General features: G+C 48.3%; 1 protein-coding gene across 1 annotated transcript in view; it reads right to left on the minus strand.

Moving 5' to 3' along the window:
• Window positions 1-11310: 11310 nt before the first annotated feature.
• Window positions 11311-14414, minus strand: part of tacr3a (tachykinin receptor 3a) — a gene marked incomplete at both ends in the record, with an annotated part of 155511 nt that continues 152407 nt past the window's right edge. The window contains one exon of the mRNA XM_084318215.1: window positions 11311-11641. Coding sequence (XP_084174341.1) covers window positions 11311-11641 — 331 coding nt within the window. The remainder of the gene's footprint in view (window positions 11642-14414) is intronic.

Here is a 14414-nt window from a genome sequence, read left to right on the forward strand (position 1 = left end):
ACAAGAGTTAACCAACGGAAGCAGGCAGTGCACCGGGAAAAAAGACCAGGCAACAGGCTGTCAACCCAAGCCTGGAAACTGCGGACGAGGCAGGCGCCAGAAAGGACAGCTGAAAACAGCCGCCCCGGCGGAAGGGGCGTATGCTGGCGTTGTCGCATAACCAAGCCTTTAAACAGCATGTCAGAAGTGGGATCCTTAGACCACTCGGCCCCTGACAGCTGCCCACAGAAAAAGCCCATACGATCGGCAGACGTCATGAACGTGCAGGGGCACCCTCAACCGGAGAACCGGGAGTTGACACTGCAGCAACACACCAGAGAACCAACCACCCAGGCATTACCCCATGCAATGGTTGGTCCCATAACCCCTCAGGAAAGAAACCCCAAAACACACCTGCGGCACCGCCGCAGCCCGCGTTCCGGTTTCCAACAGGGCTATCCCGGGCCTACGGGTCAACGATTACCCCGGACCGGGCCCGGTAATACGGGGGGCACAGGGTCCCCCGAGGAGGTTAAAACCACCCCAACAGGCCTCTCAGCGCCAAGCGCAAGAGAAGAGCGTAAAAATGGAAGACCAGCCCCAGCACCCTGCACTCGGTATTCCCAGGAGGTCACCCAACCAAGTACCAACCAAGACCAACCCGCACAGCGGTCGAGATCCGACGAGATCGGACGCGTACAGGTCGGCACGGCCGTAAGCCATTACGACAGTGCAGAATACAACGCACCTAACAAGGGTCCCATAACGCTCAACCCTGTGACACCCGGACCGACCTAGCATTTTTCCCCCTGAAAAAACCCCAAGTCCCTCAGGGTACCAGAACAGCAGATCTGCATCCCCAGCGGACAACGGGTGCAACTGATCTGGACCAGCGCGACCAGAACCAGTCCCGTGCCCTAATCACGCCGACCTGCCAACCCCAGGAGAAGGGGCAGATATGCGTGTTGATCCCAACATAAAAAGAAGGCGCCACCCAGACGTGTCGGTATGAACCGCGCCCGGTGGCCCACCCCTAGGGCGTGAGACCCCTCCCCATATGTCCAGACCCATTCCGTCATCATCCCCTGACATGAACGGGAACCCATCGACAACCACACAGGGTGTCGGAAGAGGAAAAACCCCCATCCCAATTGCTCCAAAAAAACGCTGTTTCACCCAAGCAATCAAGGCGCGCCAGTCAGCCAATGGCCCAAAAAGCACATCCTGAGCTAGCACTATGTGTGCGTTTGGACATACCCACATCAATAATAGGCCGTTTAGACCACCATATTGAATCCCCAAGACGCCCAGGGAAACGACAAGAGGGGCGAGATGCAATCAACTCCATGAATGAATGAATGAAAAAATTTACCCAACAGACTGCAGAAAGGGTACAACCCAATACGGCAATACACACAATAGGTTAAGGGGAGGCAGACCTGAGAAAGACGTTAGTCTTGTTTCCATCAGGGACCCTCATTTCCAATCCATCAAAGACACATTCAACTCTTTATAAAAATAAAGAAAAGGCATCACCCGTATGACCCAACTGCACAGCTGGGAGTAAAAAACCCTGTTTTTCACATGATTTCAATCCAGTCACTCCTTTTAATCAGAGTGTAAGACCAGACCCTCCCAGAAACACCTTCCCACACGAGACCATGGTCAAGAAAAAGATATGTAAACTGTGAGACACGTGACCAATTGACTCAAGTTTGACACAAAAACCGGGCGCAGCAGGACCGTGAGCCCTGCGCCCAACCTCGACATCTTTAAGACACCAGCTCATGGAAGGCGTCGCCATAGCAACAACGCTACAACAGGCGGGGAAAACCTACCGGATCCTGTCATGAAACAGGAGTCGGTAGAATACCCCTTCCCCCCCCCCCCCCCCCTGCCAAGCACTGGCTTGGCCCTGACTGGCTCAGCAGAAAAGATCAAAAATCCCCTAAACCAATCAAGTGGGAAAGGAGGGGTTTATTCGACACCCCCTCCCGAAAACACACCCTTTATCCCTACACACAGAAAAACAACCGTAGCCATCTTGAAAAACCTCCGGTAGAAAGCAAAGCATAGCGAAACTAATACAATGCCCGCTACCCACTAAAAGTGTAAAAGGTTTTACAACAAAACACAAGTCGCCTGTGCGTGAATCCTATACCCGTTGCCTATGTCATACATAGGAAAAAACGCTGAACGAGAGTAAACGGCTAGGCCGTGAAATGTGTGCGTACGAGTATTACTGCAACTAAACAACACAGCATTGTGAAAACACATATACTTAGTTAAAGCAATGGAATAACACCAGTTCTAACTGCATGTGGAGCATCAAGCTAAATAGAACCTATTACCGAGTGTACGTTGCAGACCTTGCTTAACCTCGTAACACAACACAACTCATCCCACAACGTAAAAAAGGGCAGATTCATATATACACAACCCCACCATATGATTTGTTTGAAGAAACACACAGTTTGTTCGGCCAAAACACAGTCCCCCTCCAACGGGGAACTTTTTTTTATTTAATAACTAAATAGTGTCAAGGCACAAAACCATAGAGGGGCCGGGGAGGGTGTAGGAGAGGGGACACAGAGGGGAAAAAGTCACTCCTAACGGCGTCTGCCACCTCGCGCCGCTCGAGTCTTGCCACCCCGGGGAGCCCCGGAGGGACGGTAGGTTACAGTCTGCTGGACACGACGTTCCCTACCGTCTCCTCCGGTCTGGGATGGGCCGGCGGTGGCAGAAGCGCCGTTTCGTCCCCTGGCCCTCTTGGCAGGGCCAGCAGCGGCGGCGGAGGCAGTGGTAGCGGCGACGGAGACAGCTCGACGTCGCGGAATCCTTCTGCCTCCACCGGCAAGGACGGGAGGCGGAAAATGGGGTTGGAGGATGGATCTCTCCTCTGCCATCTCTCTGCATGTTGAGGTCATCAACCGCAGGGCCTTCCCGAACAGGCCAGCGTCGGAGAGGGCGGCCGTCAGAAGAGGAGCTCTCTTCTTCTCTGGCACACGGGCCTGCTCCAGCCAAAGGTGACGCTGGCCCAGGGTGGCCAGGGCGCGCACTTTCCCCATGGCTATGGCCAGCACCTGGGAAAGGTGCAGGACAGCTCCCGCAGCCTGGGTGATCTGATCGCATTTCACCTCGGTCAGATCCGTGCCGCCCGTCATTATCCCCGATACAAATCTAGCCAGGTGGGCGATGTTAGACGCCGCAGCCAGCGATTGTGTACCAGCGATAAATGACTGGTCACCCCAATAAGCCAATCGCCTAGCCGATTTCCCCTGGAGGACCGGCTTGCATAGTGGTTCCCACACCATATCCGGACAGAGGAGCGCAGCCATCGGACTGTCAAGCCGAGGCACGCCCTCCCCCATACCTTTGACCAACCCCGCTACCCGCGTAACTGGTACGTAGGTAGGAGTTAGTCCCATGATGTTGGTCACCGCCTGACCCCGACGAACATAGGCCCCCATCGATGGGAAAAATGGGTAGACAACGTCCACCCCTCTCACTGGGGGACGCTGCCAGGGATGGCCTATGAGGTCATCAGGGACAGGTGCAGGCAATGGCAGCGGCAGCGGCACACCGTTTGCGGTGGCGGCTACCGCCATGAGCTCGGGAAACAAGGCCCGCAGTTCCCCCTGCAAACCTTCCTCCACCGACCCCGCATCCCTCACATACAGCAGGCTGCGACTGGTCAAGGAGCCACAATCCGATGTGGCCGACAGTAGGGCATCCTGCCGATGAGGCCAAGGTGGTTCCTCGACATCCTCGAACAGGGCGCCCCATGGAGCCATTTCCCCCCCCTCCGGGGTCTCCTGAGGAGGGATACTCTCCTCCACGGGGCCCTCATACAAAAATCCGTCCGCCTCGTCCATGAAGTCCTCAGTCTCCATCGGAAATCCCGAGCCGTACGCATCTTCGCTGGTCTCCAGCAGCTCCCCAAACCCAGGCTGTTCGCGTCTGCACGCCACCATCTTGCGACGCGAGCGAGCAGACGCGAAAAGTTTGCGTCGCAAATCCTCTGGCTCCAAAACAACCCCCCGTTCACCAACGGCCGATTCCCCAGAACCAGAGGAACCAGAGTCGAGATCAGGCCATCGCCGGAGCGACGGCACCGAACCCTCGGCTCTTCGGTGAGGAAAACTATCCAACGGCAGTCTCCCGGGCTGGGTCGGCAACCACGAGAGTGGCAACAGCCCAGCACCGAGGCGCACGACGGAGGCGGGAATGGAGAACCGGTGGTGAAGAGTAGGTCTAGCGGGTCTACTCTCCGCGGAATACATTATGACCCAACCTTTTCTTGTACAACAGATGTGAGAGAAGAAAAGATTAAGCACAATGTAAACCAGTCACAACTCTTTTCAACTAACAACACGTCAAGTGGGGTACTACCGAGGCACTTCCTTGTGGTGAAAGCGAGAAGGAGGAGAGCAGGTGACCACACACCTGCTTATGAAGGTAAGCTGATGAGGGGTGTGGTCAGACTAATACTGGTATTAAAGGTATATTTTGTGGAATTTTATTCAGTACGCGTGCACGTACGCGAGGGAGTGCAATGTGATGCCAAGCAGAGCCCCTAACGGAACAGAACATTGAAATGCACAAAATATATTGTTTATTAACATTCTTGATTAAATACTTTCATGAAGTCTTAGAACATTCTGCTGGTATTATTATTATTATCATTATCATTATAATAGGAATGAATGGCAGGAATTTTATTTTATGGAGATTTGTCCCCCCCCCCACAGCGTCTGGTGATGTCATGTCACACTAAAGGGATATTTATTCTAGGGCACTCAACATGTCTCTCAACAGCTTGACGCTTATCATTCATGCTTTGGCAAACATTTCTCTCGTCTCTAAGGTAATAAATGACACCAAGCTCCCTACTGTTGGTGTTTTATCTGTTCTGCCATCTTCCCGCCCGCCCCTCCATGTATGAAAATGTTAGCTGTAGCCAAATCCACAGCGAAACCACAACTATATTCATGGCTGCATGGCATTTCATCTAACCACACTGTGTGACAATATATAACAGTGTCCTGAAAGAAAAATGTTGAGCTACACTTTGTTCTGTTGGAAAAAATGCCTTAATCTCACACACGTCCAAAACCGCCAAACAGTTTTGCACACATTTAGTTTGACAGTTATTGAGAGTAAATTAGTTATGAATATGGCCACCGGTGATGTCATCGGGGACATTGAATCCTTGTGTTGTGTTAATTACAGCTCAGTGAAATGATAAGGTAGCGGGTAGTGCTATTTCTTTATTTATTTTTTTATTTATCTTTTTCCCCCACCTTTTTCCTCCGTTTTTCTCCCATCCCAATGTTAGTCGTTATGCCAATTCCCAATCCCCTTCCTGATCGCTGCGCACCTACCCCCCACAGTCGGTCTGGGAGAGTGGAGGCTATCACGTGCTTCCTCCGACACACGTGTAGCCAATCAACCGCTTCTTTTCACCTGGCAGCGCGGACTCTCACTGAGAGGGTGTAACGTGTGGAAGGATCACACTACCCCCCTTAGATCCTTTTCCTCGCTGAGCAGGCGCCCCGACCGAACTGTAGGAGTCGCTGTTTACAGCGACCAGGACCCACCCACCAGCTTTCCCACCCCTAACACTGCCAATTGTGTTAGTATGAACGACCAGCCAAGCTGGTAGCAATGCCGAGAGCTGGGCTCGAACCCGGTAGTGCTATTTCTTAATCTACATAGTTTAATGGAGCTGTAATTAACACAACACAAGGATTCAATGTCCCTGATGACATCACTGGTGGGCAGTGGTGGACTCAGGCTGTTTGAAGGGCAGGGGTGAAAAAAGAAAAAAGGGCACCTACAGTACTACACAACATGGGACCCCATCGCGTGTAGCTTTATGCCAAGCAAGCAGTGCAAAAATTTGCCGTAGTGGCATGCAGTAATGCGCCTTTCATTTTCCGCCGCCCAGCGCCCAGGTCGCGCGGAAATAGGCTGTCTATTGCCATTCTCTTTGACAAACTCTAACCTTAACCAGCTCCTTAACAACGCCTAAACTTAACCGTTCTAACCTTAACCAACTCCGAAACAATGCCTAACCTTAACCTTAACCTTAGAAATTATATTGCCATTCTCTTTGACAAACTCTAACCTTAACCAGCTCCTTAACAGCGCCTAAACTTAACCGTTCTAACCTTAACCAACTCCGAAACAATGCCTAACCTTAATCGGCGAAAGAATACACGTTAAAAAAAAATCACGTTAAAAAATATTTTCGATGGGATTCGAACTCGCCAGCAAACAAGCCATAGGATCCACAGCCATGTGTCCTAGCCAATTGAGCTATTTGCTAGATACTGAATAAGGGGCGGTGACTGATATATATTGAGCTCCGCTCGTGTCGCATGCGCGGGCACCTCGCGCGAGCACGCCGGCGCACGCACGCACCTGAGCGAGCACGCCGCCGCCGGTGCACGCACGGTAGCATTTGTCTGAAAAGAAGGGCGCTTTACCGCACTAGCGTGCGGTGACGAATGCGGAAGCATTTTTGCACTGCTTGCTTGGCATTAACGTACAGGCGACCCCATCAGCGAGCAAAAAGCTATGATGCGTCATGTATGGTGAAATAGTCCTCATCCTTGATTAAGATTAACATTAGATTAAAGGTATAACCACACCTCTATGATAAAAACACACAGGGAACAATACACATTTAAAAATTTTATTTCACAAACACCTCCAAAGAAAATATGTTGGTTATTTTCATGCTATAATGTTAAGCTGTAAGATGTGCACTTGATTCAAGAAAATTATATGAAAAAATATGATTTTAAGACCCAACATTAGATTACTGTAACTGAAAAGTGTTCTCATTTGAAAATAACTCTGCATGTGCATTAAAGGCACATATTGGTAAGCCGGTGTGTTTAGTTCAGCACAGCTTTATGACCTGGGGACTATACTATGTTAATGAAAGAGAACTAGCTAGTTACTTAGGGGAGCTAATGTGTGAATTCAGTAGTAGTTAACTTGCCATACAAAGTTTAGTGGTTTGTTGTTGTTTTTATTATAACCCAGTGGTAACTTTCTGTTGAGAATAATTGTCCAGGCGGTCAATAAAGTGCCTGAAGAGAAGTCAAACTGCCTCATTCTTCACCGATCGCCACAGTATGTTTTCAACAATGGGATTGGGAATGAGTATTTTAAATGTTATTGTTTCATCATTGGCAACCATTTATTTTGTCTTTTACTTTCAAATACAGTTAAACTAACTTACTCTAACCTAACCTAAAGGATACATTGGGGGGGGGGGGGGGAATAGTTACAGTGCAGATCGAGAAACATGCGGTCCCTTGCAAAAACTCCAAAAATATTTGCTAATCGCCATATGTGTTTTGAAAATAAGCAGGGTTTAACTGTTTGGCAACACCCCTAGACTGTCATTATCATGGCACCCACTTTGGGAAAGTCTGCCCTAGTAAGCTGCATGACATTTTATCCACTAACAGAGCACTCATTAAGACACGCTATAAAATTTTCTTGCTATGTTTTCCCATGTGAAGGGCAGCTAATAGGGCACGTCCTCTAAGTCAACTGTGGGGGCACATGGTCAAGTTTAACCATTGGAGGGGCACCAATAGGGCACGTCCTCTCATTTTCTCCACTCAATAGGGCACTTTAGCATGACATTTTTCAACTGTGGGGGCACATGGTCAAGTTTAACCATTGGAGGGGCACCAATAGGGCACGTCCTCTCGTTTTCACCACTAAAAAGGGCCTGAGTCCGCCAGTGCTGGTGGCCATATTCAAACTCCTTTACTCTCAATAACTGTCAAACTAATTGAATATGTGTAGAGTTTTTGGATGTGTGTGAGATTATGTGCAAAATGAATCAGCATTTTGTTTTTTGGTAAAGTGCTGCTTTAAAACCCAGTTAACTTAATCGTAACAGACAAACCATACGTCACTTTTTTTTTCTCTCTTTCAAAATGCTATTCTTGTCGTCTTTACAGCAAGAAGAGAGCCACGGGTCGTGTGGGGGAGGAGGGGGTACATTAATTCCAATTCCAACTGTGACAAAACACAACACTTAAGTGACCATAAGCGCCTGCCGCCTGGGGCCACCTTTATTCGCCGCCTCCAGCTCTGAGTCATCTCTGTCCCCCTGGGCGAGCTGTTGGAGGACCCCCTACGACGGGCGGCAAACAAGCCCAGAGAGCTCCGGCCTGCGTGTTATCACAGCGTGCAAGAGCTGTGTGAGGGGTATTGTTGCTGTTATTAGCGGCTCACTTAAACACACACCGCTCTTGTGTAAGCCAAACACGCCTGGTGCCTTCGAAAGCACTTGCCGCGCAGCCTCGAGGTTCGTAGGAAGTATATCCCGCCGGTCAGGGCACAGTCATACTGGCGGGGATAAGAGAGGGCAGTGGGGGCGACGATGTGCCTTTCTGAAGCGCAAGAGACGTGGGTTTTGAGCGTTCCCAGAAGGCATTTCAAAGTAAATAAACACAGTCGTATAAATAAATGCCTGAAGTGCTTTCGTGTCAAAGCAGCGTGTTTTAACTGCTTATCTGTAATGTTTATCACACAAGCTTCACTTCAAAATGCACAATGAGAAGAGAGACACGGTGCTGCCAGCCAACAGTCGACTCTCTTCATGTGCGATGACAAACACGGCCCAATATGGATGGTCTGTAAATGTAAATGTATATACCCTTACTAATGTAGTGTATACTGTTACTAATGTATACCGTTACTAACTGTGGGCTCTGTCGGTTAGCAGGTAACATGTCCCTCACCACGGTAATGTAACGTGTTACTAACTTTGGGCTCTGTCGGTTAGCAGGTAACATGTCCCTCACCGTGGTAATGTAAACTGTTATAAACTGGTAATGTAATACAGTCACATTACAATACTATAGAATAGAAATCCTTTAATAACTTTGGGCTCTGCCGGTTAGCAGGTAACACGTGCCTCACCGTGGTAATGTAAAGCGCTACTAACTTTGGGCTCTGCCGGTTAGCAGGTCACACGTGCCTCACCGTGGTAATGTAAAGCGCTACTAACTTTGGGCTCTGCCGGTTAGCAGGTAACATCGCAGGTAGGGGTGTAACAATGCATCGATCCTAAGGTGACGATTCAACTGCATCGATTTGAAAATGTTAGAATGAATCGCTTTTTTTTCTATATTTTTTTTCTATAGTCCATTCATGCTGAGTGAATCAGTTCCCCCAGCCACATTTGTGTATTCAAAATTATTTGGGGAATTAACTGATAGAAAATTAATCGAATCGCATCGAATCGTGGTCAAATTAAGAGATTTCATGATGCATTGAATCGTTGCCTGAAAAATCGTAATCGAATCGAAGTGGGGTCAAATATTTACACCCCTAATCGCAGGTAATGTAAGTCGAGCAAAACCCAGTTATAACGCGTTCTGAGCTGAGCCGAGATCAATCGACAACTGGTCCATTAGCGATCGCTAAGTGGCTGTAGTTAGTCATTCACACCTTGGGGGAGAAATGAACGTTGAGTGCATCCTGTACAATTACAAGGCTCACAGGCATCACAGCTAATACTCACAGTTGGAAATGAGAAATATAGATTATACCGTATTGTGCAAATACAATTATAAAACATACAGACACAACTACAATCATGATAAGATATGTCCACGCCCCCTCTCCATAGTGTGTCACTGCATTTGTGTATGGATTGTACTTTTCCAAACAGAACAGACGTTGCATGTTTATATTCAACATCTACGCTCATTTGAACCGTAAATCCAAGTCCTTGTCTGTGATGATGATGATGATGATGATGGTGATGATGATGATGATGATGATGATGATGATGATGATGATGATGATGATGATGATGATGATGGTGATGATGGTAGGAGCAGATGAAGGGGAGGCTGTGTACATGCTGAGATGGGCATGTCTTATTAAGGGGCCACTCTTAAGTTAAACACTAATCTCCTACAAAGCTGAGTGGCGGTGCCATGAAGAGGAGGTTAATTAATTAATTATGAATGTGAACATGAATACAGCTGTAAACTTCAGATGGTTGGATAATTGGAACATTAGGATGCATTATGTTGTTTGCAGAGGGGGGGGGGGGGCAAATAATCTAAGCCTACGATCTGACCAAACACTAGAGTTATTCACGTGGTATAATAATAATAATAAATCAAATGTATATAGCGCCTTTCAAGAAACCCAAGGTCAAAGTCAAGAGGGCTAGGGAAAAGGGGCAATAGGGGCAAGGGGGGTGATGAGGGGGCAGGTAGAGGGATAATGAAACCTAAATCTAATCTAAACTAACTAGTGGGGAAAGCCTTGGTGAAAAGGTGCGTCTTGAGAGCTGTTTTGAAAGTGTCCAGGGTTGGGGCGTTGTGGATTTCGGGGGGGGGGGGGGGGGGGGGGGGAGTTCCAGAGGGTAGGGGACGCCACACTGAAGGCTCTGTCACCGAAAGTCTGTAACCTGGTGCGAGGGATGGAGAGGGGACCCAGATCAGAAGATCGTAGGTTCCGGGATGGAGTGTGCTGGTGCAGGAGATCAGACAGGTATCAGGGGGCGAGGGCATGGAGGGGCTTGTATAGGTGAGGAGCAGGAGTTTGAAAGAGATGCAGAACTTGACTGGGAGCCAGTGGAGGTGGATCAGGGTGGGGGTGATGTGCTGCCAGGGCTTGGTGTGGGTGAGGTATGGCATCAAGGCTGCTGCCAAGTAATTATCAAGGAAATCAGTGTGCAAATAACACAGAGCATCTATATATGTATCGTCACTATGTGTTCCGTGTGTCTACAGGCTTTGATACCTTGCTTCTGTCTCTAATCTAAAACCTCTCCATCAAAACTGTCAAGTGTGTGCATCAATGCCCTGTGTTGTACTGTATATCATGCATATACTGTATATAAAATCCTTTCCATGTGTCTCCCTGCGCGCGCGCGTGTGTGTGTGTGTGTGTGTGTGTGTGTGTGTGTGTGTGTGTGTGTGTGTGTGTGTGTGTGTGTGTGTGTGTGTGTGTGTGTGTGTGTGTGTGTGTGTGTGTGTGTGTGTGTGTGTGTTTGTTTGTGTCTGTGTGTGTGTGTGTGTGTGTGTGTGTGTGTGTGTGTGTGTGTGTGTTTGTGTCTGTGTCTGTCTGTGTGTGTGTGTGTGTGTTTGTGTGTGTGTGTGTGTGTTTGTGTCTGTGTGTGTGTGTGTGTGTGTTTGTGTGTGTGTGTGTGTGTGTGTGTGTGTGTGTGTGTGTGTGTGTGTGTGTGTGTGTCTGTGTGTGTGTGTGTGTGTGTGTGTGTGTGTGTGTGTGTGTGTGTGTGTGTGTGTGTGTGTTGGTATGCGTGTCTGTCCTTCAGCAGAAGCCCTGGGGGGGCTGAGCGCTCGGGGTGGAGCTGCTTTCCGTTTTCACGTCGGTGCCGCTACCGTTGCAGGCGTTGACGTCCGCGCGGCGGGAGGTGACATAGTTCTTCTTCTTGGCGGTCAGAGAGTGCTTCCTAGTACCACCGGCGTCCCCCTCGGCCGGGTCGTACACCACCACCATGCTGGTCTCCATGCGCGACAGCGTGTACATGCTGCTCTGCCGCGCCGGGTGCTGCCGCGTCGTCCGGAGCTCCAGCTCGTCGTAACTCGACACCTTGATGAACGGACACCAGCGGAACGCCCGCTTGAACCCGGCGCGGAACCTGCCGGACGAGAAGATTCATCCGCTCATTCGATCTTTCTTTTTAATTTTTTTTATTTATTTTTTTATTCCCAACCCCCTTCCTGGTTGTTGCGCACTCCCCCCTACTGTTGGTCCGAGAGGCCGGAGACTGTCACATGCTTTCCTCCGACGCATGTGCAGCCAGCCGGCAGCCAGCCTGGCAGCGCAGATTCTCACCGGGAGAGTGTAACGTGTGGAAGGTCGCACTACCTCTCTCTCCAGATCCTACCCTTGCTGAGCAGGCGCCCCGACCGAACTGTAGGGGTCGCTGTCCACAACGCCCAGGACCCACCCACGGCTCCCCTCCCCCTAACTCAGCCAAACGAGTTAGTATAGCGGTCAGCCCGAGCCAAGGCAATGCTGACTCTCCGGGAGTCGAGACCGCAGCCTCTTGCATTGGTGACAAGCACAATCTCCACTACGCCACCTGACCGCCTCGATCTTTATTTAATCTCGAAAGATCACTCGAAAGATCACACTAGTTTACAATGACGTCGAGAGGAACGATACATAATACAAAAACAATATAAAAATGGAAAAGTCAATCAATGAAACAATTCAAATCAATCAAAACAGTTACAGAATGAGGTGAAATGGTTGGCCGTTATAGATTTAAACTGACCAATGGATATTAAAGTATTGAGTTTTAAGGCACTTTGCCAAATATTCAACGTGTCGGGGGCACAGAAGCTGAAAGCAGATTTTCCTAATTCAGTGCAAACTCTGGGGACCTTGAGCGTAAGCCAATCACCAGAGCGAGTATGATAAGGTCCAGAGTTCCAGTCCAGTAATGATGTGATGTAGGGTGGAAGTTCATCAATAATGGCCTTATACAGAAACAGATGCTTGTGCAAGTCACGTCTCTCTGCCAGAGGACCACCCAACCTTATCATACAGGATGGGTACCATAACTGTCACCAGTGATAAATCTAAGGACAGAAGAGAGGGGGTAGTGGGCAAACAGGAGGCGGGTGGATGGATGAAAGGGAGAGGGAGAGAGGAGAAGGAAGGGGATTGTGGAGAGCAAATGTGAGAGGTGTGTGTGTTTAACATGGGAGTCTGTTGGGGATATAACCGTCAGTTGACGCCAGATCAAGAATGCGCCGATACTATGGTGTGTCTCCACCGCCCATTCTGACGATTCTGAGAACTGAACTTCAAAGGCACTAGCAGGGGGATTTCAACTTCAATAATGTCATTGTAAATTCAATGTCCATACCAGAAACATGTTGAGATCAAAGAGAATGAAAGACAATTGACGAGACCTCGACGAGGCCATTCATATCCTCTGTTTTGTATTAATATCGTGTGCGAACGGGTTGGATTCACAGGAGTTCTGCTGACGGAATTATGGTGCAAAGGAAGCCTTTGCAGACAAAACGTATCAAGAAAACAAACCCCACATTCACGGTTAGCATGGGCTGTCCACCCTCGCCTCTCGTGATCAGATCACATCCCATACCGGGGGGGTGGGAACAAACCTTTCAAAAGGAAATGTGGTCTTATCATGAGAATTAGGCTGCCAAGTTTCGGCAATGGTCTCATTTGGTTACTGTAATTATACCAAGGTATCACAACCAATTTCACAATAATATATTTGATTGGACGTTCTCCTTGTAGCTTTAACAGTGGGCTGATATAGAGTAGAGATGTTCCGATACCATTTTTCCCTTTCCGATCCGATACCTAAGCTTTGGGTATCGGCCGATACCGATATTTATCCGATACCAGTGCATAAAAAAAAAATTAAAAAAAAATGTATATAAATTATACTTTTTTTTTTTTTTTTTCAGATACTGTTATACTGTTTTTTAGTAATAACTAGAACGTATGGTATTTATTCAACAACAGGTGATTGTATAGATTTGTATTAGTATCATTAATCAATGAGTATGGGCTGCAGCACTGCAGATATACCCTACTCCAATGATCCACACGGACATTAAACGGTGTTGCACTCGCTACTCAGTGGCTCTGCAGATATACCCTATTCAGTCTGTAAGCTAGTGGCAGACGTTCATGTTGTGATTTTTGATGCAAAATAAATATTCAACATTCTCTTTTGAAACTCCGCCTCAGACTCTTATCCTTTGGCACTTGCTGTACTTTGCTTGCAGGTCTGCAGCCATTATTGCTGGATTATGTGAATAGCACCAACTTTAGACACGGTAACGTTATCAAGCTAAGCTAACTGACCTAGCTCGCCTTCCCGCATCGACATTAAGATAACGTTAGTAATAGTCAGCTAACGCTAGTCCGTAGCTACTTAACTTAAATACAATTCACCGTGGGTGCATTATTGTTGATAGACGGTCACGGACAGTGTTAGGTCCTGGAGAAAGGACAGGCGATCATCTGATTTGATGTAACGTTAAAAGCGGATGTTGTTCCAACTAGCTATCTTTCCAGCTAATGCTATCATAACACCAGCCAAACACATCCCGATTCCCGTCCGAGCTCCCCGTCACACCGCACTGTCGGGGACAATGGAATTTAAGAAAGTGTATCTGCTGTTAAAATGACACAGCATCACACTTTAAAACATGTTCATTTTATAATCCTCACTCTCCGCAGGACTCGGCAGGAGATAAATTACATCATGGGATCGGAGGCTAGAATTATCGCCGATACCGATACTAGCATTTTAGGCAGTATCGGCGGCATTTCCGATACTAGTATCGGTATCGGAACAACTCTAATATAGAGCCCATCTAATCCACAGTGTCGACTAATAAAATCAAGTCTTTTATTGG

Source organism: Notolepis coatsorum, assembly GCF_963971535.1.
Source record: "Notolepis coatsorum genome assembly, chromosome: 7".
In the NCBI taxonomy this organism is placed as follows: Eukaryota; Metazoa; Chordata; class Actinopteri; order Aulopiformes; family Paralepididae; genus Notolepis; species Notolepis coatsorum.